The 9,993-nt window shown below is 39.6% G+C and overlaps 1 protein-coding gene across 1 annotated transcript in view; it reads left to right on the top strand.

Moving 5' to 3' along the window:
- Positions 1-1,574: 1,574 nt before the first annotated feature.
- Positions 1,575-9,993, top strand: part of LOC103371229 (low density lipoprotein receptor adapter protein 1-A-like) — a 16,649-nt gene continuing 8,230 nt past the window's right edge. Inside the window, exons 1-2 of the mRNA XM_008300481.1 lie at positions 1,575-1,745; positions 9,120-9,262. Coding sequence (XP_008298703.1) covers positions 1,661-1,745; positions 9,120-9,262 — 228 coding nt within the window. The 5' untranslated portion in view covers positions 1,575-1,660. The remainder of the gene's footprint in view (positions 1,746-9,119; positions 9,263-9,993) is intronic.

Below are 9,993 nucleotides of genomic sequence, written 5' to 3'. Positions count from 1 at the left end.
CTGACATACATGTTCGGTAAATATGTTCAGCTCTTTGCCTGCTCAGGGAGATAATGCAAAACCTGACCTATTTACAAAATGTTTAACCGTCTGAAATGAGAAAACAAATAGCAATACAGATTCAAATATGAAAAGGCTTTTTTTGAAGTTGGTGCTAACTTTTTTTTTTTTTTTAGCCACTACAACCTAAATGTCAGTGAGCAGCTACAAAAGCAACAAATTCAGCTCTGATGAATCCTCTGAACCCCAAAACCTGCCAGCGGGTTTGAAAAGCACATTGTTAGTTGATAGACACGACATCAAAAGTCAGGAATTGTAGAAACAGAGAGAATTGCTGGATTTTCAACTTGAATGTGCCAAAAAAGAAAGAAAGAAAGAAAGAAAAAAAACAACTTACATTTGTTATCAAAATGATTTTATTCTACATGTCCAATTAAAAAATAAATGCTCCTCAGTGTAAAAAATGTGAAAGTGTTTAGGTGAACTGCATGTTACCATAGAGAGGAGATAACAATGGGGATTAACAGCAAAGTGAAACTGAAAAAATGGCTCAAGAAAAGGTGTACAGAGGAGCAAGTTGTATGAAGATACACTCAGCATGAGGAAATGCCTTTCTCCAGCTGACTAGCATGAAGATAGTTTGTAGATATTGTAAAAATTTAAATTTGCCTAATGTATGTATAGCTAGTATATTAGTTCTCCAGTACTATTGATAACATCAGTTGCACATATTGATAAAAGTACTAATAACTAAAAAAAAAAAAAAAAAAAAAGGAAAACATGACATTGCTTTTGAATTGTGGTTCAACAGAAATATAAAAAAAAACAAGCAAACAAGCATGATGGGACCCGTAAACTGATATTTAGTTGAGCAACCCTTTGAGCCAATCACTGCAATCAAGTGTTTTCTGTAACTCTCAATCAAACTTCTGCACCTGTTGACAGGTGTTTTAATTGTGACCCACGGCTCATCAGGAAAGTGCTCTAATTTGTCCGGGACAGTTTAGTTTCTTGTTTTTTTCTTAATTATTCTTTTCAACCACAATTCAAAAGCAATATATTATTTCCTTAAATTATAATTTAGCAAATTTTTATGTATAATTACTTTTTACAGTTTCGACTTCTTCAAGTGACTATTATGAATTTTGCCTTTTCTTTAATGGAAGGGTATGAATAATTTTGAGAACAACTAAAAGTATCCCCTCCCAAGTTTATGTAAAATAAATAATCAGAGAAATTCAGTTATATTTTTTTTTGTTCCCTTTTTGTGTGTTTATAGCATCATAAGTAGCCATGGTTGTGTTGTTTCAGTGGAAGTGCAGGACTTCATATTACAGTAAAAATAAAAATAAAAATAAAAAAAGAGGACATAGTGAGCAAAAATATAACAGGAGCAGAAAAAAAAACGTCCGGAAAGTGCTTCAGGTTTAAAGAGTAAACAACCATGTTCATATATATTTTTTTTCTCATATCGCGTAATGTCCCATGTGACTCAAACGCAGCACTACTTCCCCGTGCGGCACGTAAATAGCGGGATGTCTGACTGCACTGGAAGGCAGCACCAGTCCATCTTCCCATCAGCAGTCCGGTCAACAAACACTCTGCCGGAGGAGCCGCCGCCGCAAAACTTCAGCGACTCTCCGCACTTTCAAACACCGACATGGATGCCCTCAAGTCGGCCGGGAGAGCAATCATCCGGAGCCCGAGTATGGCGAAACAGTCGTGGACCGCCGGCAGACACAGAAGTAAGAAATAGAAGTTAGCCGAAGAGGAAAAGCGGAGAGATTTGATTAATTGTTTTTCTATCACCGTTAGCTTAAAGTTGACTTTTTGCTCGCCGCTTTACCACAACTACGGGCTAATTATCACATCTGTGAGCTAACTTTACTCAACTTTTCGTCTCAAAAGCAAAAAATTAAATGTTAGCCGTCGACTGTCACAACAAAGTGAGAAAAAAACAAAACATGGAGTTTGACATCTTTTTTTAACTTTCGTAGGCAGCGGTGCGTTTGCGTTCCCAGAGGTTACTAAAGTGCAACCTAAAAATGCGACATTGTTTTTTTTGGGTGGAAATGTTGCTATTTCTGCTTTTGGAGGTTTACTAACTGTTTGTAATGCGGTTTATCCAGTTTCAGGAAAACAACCAACAACAACAACAAAACAAAAAAAAATAACAATAAGTCAACTACATCTGTTAATATCAGGAGTTATAATTGGAAAATATTCTAAATGTTTTCACTGTACTCACGTGAAAATGTAAGATTACAGTAATAGTATTTTCACAGGGTTTTACTGCTGTGCTCAGGACAATAACTTTCTTGTTATTTGACTCGTTGCTGCTGCTGTATTTTGGATTTGTGGATAATCTCAGCCCACCGCCCTCCTTCCACCAACACCACCAGAGGAAGTGCAGAGGTCAGGGTCACAACTTACTGTGATTTTTTCTTTTTTTTTCCCCCTTTGTTGCTTGCTCAAGGGCACTTTAGCAGGGCAGGAGCTTGCCCACACAGCAACATTAACATGAAACTCTTTTAAGACCGCTCCGGTGCCTATTGTGGGACTCAAGGGCCACTTTGTAAGCTAAATCTCACTTGATCCTGGCTGTAAAGTTGTGGAGGGGAATGACCGGGTGGCTTAGAAAGCCTGAAAGCTCTCCCTGCCTGTAACCAAGAGGACAAGCCAGGAATGCTGCGGGTCAGTCAGTGCACGGCCCCCGTTGGCTCTAATTCAAGCCGGTCTATTTTAAATTCCAGAAAGGCCATTGTCAAATCTATAGGGGGATTAGAAAATACAGGGTGGATAGCGCTGATGTACTCCCATTATTGTAACCTTAGCGCTCACCTGGAAAAGTGGCAGCGCCTCAGGAATCCGAGATACACATCTTTGCGGCACATTAGCGCGTTAATGGAAGGGGCTCAGATGTTAATGTAGTTACTTCTGCACAGCTGTCAGTGGCTGCAGTTGCTTCTGATTGTAATCCATCCAACAGACAGTTTCCTCAAAAATATTCACAGGGCATGACTGTTGCATGAAGTGTATTCGTTTTATGACGTGTCGCTGTGTAAATGCTGCACAGTAAAAGTACAATTCCTATATCCACAGTGTTGAGTGCAAAGCAACACTTGTCAGAATATACCTGCAGTCGTCCTCATATTTATTCACACCCTTCCGTTAAAGAAAAGGCAAAATTCACAATAGTCACTAAAATAAGTAGAAACTGAAAAAAGTAACAATACATAAAAATTTGCTAAATTACAATATAGTGAAATAAGATATTACTTTTGAGTTGTGGTTGAAAAGAATAATTTTAAAAAAACAAAACTGTCCCGGACAAATTAGAGCACTTTCCTGATGCGCAGTGGGCCTAAATTAAAATACCTGTCAACAGGTGCAGAAGTCTGATTGAGAGTTACAGAAAACACTTGATTGCAGTGATTGGCTCAAAGGGTTGTTCAACTAAATATTAGTTTATGGGTCCCATCATGCTTGTTTGCCTGTTTTTTCTTTTTTGTTTGGGTTTTTTTTGTATTTCTGTTGAACCACAATTCAAAATCAATGTCCTGATTTTCATTAAATTTGTATTTATTATTACTTTTGTCAAACATATTTCAGTGAGTTTTTTCTTCTTCTTTAATTGGAAGGCATGAATAAATCTGAGGACGGCTGCACCCTCTATTTTAAAAGAAGTTCTCGCTGTCTGAGTTGGTTTGTTCCACCTGAGGTGATTGCATGAAGCTTTTTGACTCTTACGGGGTTCTTACTCTGATTATTGGTGGAATTAACAGCTTCCTGTAAATGCAGCTTCTGACCCACTTGTTATAGAAGTGGTGTATTGTAGTATAGATTACCAGGTCTTCTCCTGGCTGCAGGGCTCACATTCCTCACCAGCGCTGACCCATATCATCCATGCCAGACTTCCAGGTCTCACCCGAAGGGACCAAGGCGGGATCGGCCTACATTTCCATGGACTCAGGGACTGATTGCATTAGGTGAATTTGGCTAGACAGAAAACCAGCAGCAGGCCTGGGGCACCTGAGGACCACTAGAGCCTTGTACCATTTTGCACATATTGCCATGAATGAGGCTCTATAGGCTTAGCCACTCATCTTGAGGAGGCACCTTTTCAGCCACCATGGGTTCTGCCTTTTTTTTTTTCTTTTCTTTTAAATGGCAAAGGCCTCATCCACTTTATTGCTCTTAATGTCCTGGCATGGTCGCCCTAGACGACCTACGGCGGCACGCTGCCAGTGTTGAGGACCAGCCTGAGGGTGCTTGTCTGTGGCAAAGAGCCTTTTTCTAGGAGCCTCCTCAAATCGAAGCACATGACCGCACACCAACACACAGTGACGCTTAGTGTGGCAAATCATTGCTGGGAATAATTCTACCCCAAAAAGAAGTAGTTACAAAAGCAGGGGACATGCTGTTCAGTTAGGTCTTGTCTTACTCGGAGTGTGCTTGTGGACGAGGCTTTTTCTTCTTCTGTGTCCACCATCAGTCTTCCTGCTCCACTGTCCTTGCTGTATTTCATTGACATTTTAAGCAATCAGTTGCTCCGTTGGCTACAGTGGAACTTCTGTGAGAAACAGTGAAATGTTACCAGAACAGATTTATGTGCTTTTCTGCAGTCACAGATGTAGCAGGTGGCGTCTAAACTGGACAGCTCAGATGACGGCACCTCTGTTTGTTGACGTGTGAGACGCCCACTGATCAGATTCAGAGACAGAAAGGTTAGCTGGGAAACAACTGATTAATCGATAAGTTGTCAACTAATAATTCAATCACTAACTATGTTGATAAACTGGCTTTTCAGTTCCAGTTTATGAAGTTTAAATTCTTTCTTTCCTCCTCTATAGCAGTAAACTGAATACTTTTTTGAGGACGTCATCTTGGCTTTTAAAAACACTGATCGACGTTTTATAGACCAAACAGCCAATTTAGCAAATAAAGAAAATAATCAACAAATTACTCAACGGTGAAAATAATTGTCAGCTGCAGCCCAGTTTCCAGGATAGCTTACACTGAGAGGACTGATATAAAAAGATGTGTGGCCAAGTCTACTGACAATCTGACTCTGTTGAACCGCTGGAATCATAAAGCTGGAGTTATAAGGAAAATGCATCATGTTGTAGGTCTTAGCTTAATGTAAGTACAGTCGAGGGTTGCAGTTTCATGCAGGATGTGATTATTATAACAAAGAGAGATTAACTGAATGAAAGCATCTCTAGATTCCTGCATGTCGGGCAGGGTCCTTCCAATACTAAACTATATGAGCATACTGGCTCACACAATGTGAGAGAAACTGTCGACTAGATGAGTTAAATATGTGTAAGATTTTAGAGCTGTGGTTTGGGGGTTTGTGGTTCGTCTGGTTGTCAGAAGAGACGGGCAAAGAGCTGAATAAACTCTGCCAACGAGAGGAGGAGCAAGTCCACAAGTCTGGCATAATTTGCTCTCGTAAAATTTAAAAACACAAACACACAAAGGCATCACTTCTGTAATTGCAACGAGACTGTGGTTGAACCAAAAAACTAACTCACTTTATGAACAAGTATTCTCTTTTGCTGCAGTTGCTGCATTTTGCACTGTTGCTCTTCTTTGAGTTTTCTGGCACATCAAGTCTACAGGCTGATAAGTGAACTTGGGGTGAAAGGCCTCTGAAATGCTTGTTTAACTTTGCTTCTGCAGAAACTTCCAGACCAACATGTTTTCACAAACGTGTTTACATTTTTCTGCTTTAGCAGAATCCCTCACATCAACTCAGATTAACTTCGGTGTGGAGAAGCTAATCAGTGGAATTTAGAAAAAAAAAAAAGTGAGAGGTTGAGTTGTAAAAGAAAAAGATCATTTGGCATGGAGTGCTGGAGGGGTCCTAAGTTGTAGGACCACAGTTGGTGGTTTCCCCAGTGATCCAGTGTTTGGTGTAGACACACAAATCAAACGGGACGTGAACTGCCTGACAGTTGGACCTTTTTGGATCAACATGTGTTGTGGAAGATGTCCCAGTGTTAATGAAGACTTTTTTTTTTGCGCTGAGATACATTAAATGGATGCTCATCCATCAGTGTTGGATGTAATGGATGACTTCAGAGCAGAAGAACTGAGGCTTCTTTTAAACGTCCTCTTCTCTCTAACTTTGTCTTTTAGGACCCTCCACTTATGCTACCACCAGAAAACTCCGTGATTGTTTTACAACCAGTAATTAATCTCTTAACACTAACAGCTGGTGAGTTTGCTTTGTATGTTAAGTAGGGGGTCACCTGGTTTTACTCGGTCTCAGTTCACACATATACACAGCTGTTTCCTTTCACGTGTAGTTGTTGCTGCTGACCTCTGATCCCGAACCCTCCACATTCTCAGGCTGAGCTGCGCCTGGTACCTGCGCTGTTGCTGTTTTCTCAGGATAGAGGAAAATTGAAAACCGATGCCGGCACTTTATTAAAGATTTGATGCTATCCATTCGGTGTGAGAGCAGTTTGTAAATCCTGCAATGAAACCTCTTTCACTTAAAGAGTTGTTTGAAAGGCGCCTTTTGGAGTTTAAATGGAAAGTTTTGTGTTTTAAATGCTGTTGTAATTTTTAAGAATTCTTTAGTGGTGCAAGGTCACAAAATATTACTTTCTTTTTTTAAACTGTTATATTATTATTTCCTAAATTTTAAACTTTTTGTCTTTGTGGTGTTAAGTGCTGGCAAGAGATGCTGAAGGATACACAAATTGTTTTTTCACAATAACAAATCACCACTTACAGCCATAATGAAAACCAATAGCCAGACACTAGATTGAACCAGTAACCTTTCAACAAATTGTTTCAAACGACTCTTCCTCTCTAATCCTATAAATTTGTGCAACCATTACTAGGCCCTTTTTTTATATTCATTTGTCCTTCTCCAAAACTTTATCAAAAAAAAGTGCAGAAGTAAAACTTTATTTGTCGTGAAAACTATAAATTCAGTTCAGCCCGAGATTATTCAGAGTTTAAAACTTTCGATTTAGCCACACTAACAGCTCAGCCCTGTGACTGGCAACGTTTGATCCAGGCTGAAACATCTAAATAGCTGTTGGGTGGATCATCCTGAAACTTTTGTTCAGATATGAATCTTTCCAAGACGACGAACCCCAAGGAATTTACACGTCACCTTTCTTTTTACGTAGAGCCGTCAGCTGGTAGTAGTTGGCTTATTGTGTGAAACGTTTCTAGATTAACTTGATGTTCGTTTGTAATCATTTAGTAGGAGTCAACAGATGTGTTTTTTTGCAGAGCTGATACCAATGTTATAATCAAGGGTATTTGGAACCGATGTACATTGGCAGAAATTCTCGGAGACAAAATTTAGGATAACACAAACTCCGAGACAGAATTTTGCTGGAATGTCTTTGTTTATTGATTTATTTCTATGTCCACTTCAGTGTCGACTGGCCGTTACTTATGACAAATAACCGATCAGATAGTGATGTGGGTGAGACTTTACTTGAGATCACATAATGGCTACAGATAGAGCGAGAGAGAGGCTGCATCAGAGTCAAAGTCGTGCATTTATAAGTTTATTTCACTGGAAACCTGTTTAAAAAAAAATGATACTAATGATCGGCAAAATACTGAACATCGGACCACCATGATGCTTGCACTTATTGTTTTAAGGGAAATATTTATACAGCTGTTTGTGTATCACCATGAACTGTGGTTCAGATGCTCATGCTCCTTTCAGGATAAATTTCTAAACACTTGGGTTGATCCTGCTGCTACTAATTGTTTAATTTGTCTAATATGTCCAAATATCAGCAACACCAGTGACATTCCCATCAGCTTCAGCTCTGTATTTATTTAGTGCTGATTAGCAAATATTCTATCACGTTCATCTAAGATAAGGAATATTGTAAAGATAACTAATGTGTCCGTGCTGTCACTGTGGGTGTGTTTGCACGCTGATGTTAGCAATTAGCTAAAAACACCACTGAGCCGAAGCACAGCCTGACGGATCCACATGCTGTAGACTTGTTCCAATGCACACCCACAATAGTGTGCAGGAGGACATCTTGTATGTGTTAGGCTGGAATTTATTTTTCAAGAAAATGAATCATTGGCATCCTTACATTGTTCACGTCACAGTTTAAAACTATGTCAGACCTTTTTTTGAACACAGATTTTTACACAGTGATTTCTTTTTTGTTGTTTTTTTTTTTTTTGTAAATGCTGTAAGTTGTTGTACAATGAATCTCAGCTCTGCAAAGAATCTTTTTTTTTTATCAGCTTCAACACATCACTGACTCTATCAACCTTCTTGCTCGTCTGACTTAACAGCGTGCCGTCTTCCCTGTATTTATAGTGGATGTGTGAACATGTGCCTGCATGAGCATGCGGTATGCTCCACATCCCAGAGGAGCTAAATGCTAGGAAGATGAATTTCTAGGTAATGGTGATGTTTTTCTGCTCTTGCCTTCGCTTACCCCTCCTTCCTTTCTCTGAGGAAATATCTGTAAACAGTGCTGCAGGGTCAGGGCCAGCCGGCACCACACAGAACCTGATAAGAAACCACATGGAGGCAGCAGCTGTTCCTTTTACACTTACAGTTTGAACCTTCCTCGTTCTTTTGCAGCGAACATGCCAGTCTGCTTTTCATTTTATTGTAATTTTTTTTTTTATATAACTCTTAAGAAAACTGTGACAGTAATGCACTTTCAAAAAAGGGCGTCTGTGGCCTAGTTTTGGCGAGATCAGTTATGTTACTTTCGGCATGGGAAACCACACTTTCCTCTTATCACAGTATGTCAGAGTCCATGTATACTTGCTGCTAACTCTTTGCCTTTTATTGTCGAGTCCTATAAGTTGTTTTGGAGATGAAATATTTACTTTACATCTGCAGAACCTCTGACCTAGATACCCTGTTTTTGCTTTTCCTCTTCGGGGAGAGAGGAGATGAAATGGCTCAACTTAAGTTCAACAGAGGCTGTTTACATTTCCTCTGGTTTGTGTTTTTCTTCAGGCTCTTTGAATGTTCTCACCACTAATGTTATTTACTTTGGAACATGAAATGGGGTAATAAGTACATAAATATGTGATGTGTTTGACTGTTGATCAATATATTGACCCGCTCTTCCTTGAAAATGTGTTTATCTCCGTAGAGCTTCCAGAAAACTGGACCGACACACGGGAGACCATCTTGGAGGGCATGACCTTCAACCTGCGACACCTCGGCATGACACTAGTGGACCAGCCCAAAGGAGAGGAGCTGTCAGCAGCTGCTGTAAAGAGGATTGTTGCCACGGTCAGAGCTCGACTAGTAATTACAATATCATGGACGAGTTTCTGCTGCCTTTCATGTTAACATAAAAAATTCCAAGTATGATATCTGCTTTGATTTCTTGCACAAAATGTGTCGGACAAATGCTTCAGTGGTTTCTAAGTTTCCTAATAGGCTTGATGTTTATTATGCATCTCATCAAGCTTTAGGATTTCCCCCCACTCATGTTGTTTTTCAGTTAAAGTAATGCTCCGAAAACAGGATTGTAGGGATTTTCACTGATAGTATTAAACTGGTAAAAACATCTCATACTGCTGAGATATGGTAGGTTTCCACCAGTGTTATTATTAAACCAGCATTTAAGATTTTACGATGGCTCTGGGTGGACGATCATAATTTGGCATACGATCTGCTTTTCAGAAGAATCATAAAGATAAGGCCATTTAATATTTTATTCATGGTTCTCTCTGAACATTTCTGCTCCACATGAAGTGAGCAAACGTGATTGTGACAGAATTAGGATAACGCTCATTGGATGCATCGCACATCTTAAGGATGTAACTTAACAAGCAGCGAGTAAACCAACATCTGGAAAGAAGCAGCAAAGTGGCAAAGATTAAAAATCCCTGCTTCTGTCAGAGCCTTCACAGCAGCATCAGAGGGAACACAGAATGCAGAGATTAATGAGTTAATACTAGACTTTAGGTGGCGAGCTTTGTATCCAGGCAACCATATGCATCTGTCTATCTGACTTG

The sequence above is a fragment of the Stegastes partitus genome, unplaced genomic scaffold (genome assembly GCF_000690725.1).
Source record: "Stegastes partitus isolate 25-593 unplaced genomic scaffold, Stegastes_partitus-1.0.2 Scaffold1548, whole genome shotgun sequence".
Taxonomy (NCBI): domain Eukaryota; kingdom Metazoa; phylum Chordata; class Actinopteri; family Pomacentridae; genus Stegastes; species Stegastes partitus.
Note: the sequence above shows the minus strand (reverse complement) of the source record. Positions and strands in the feature narration are given on the sequence as shown.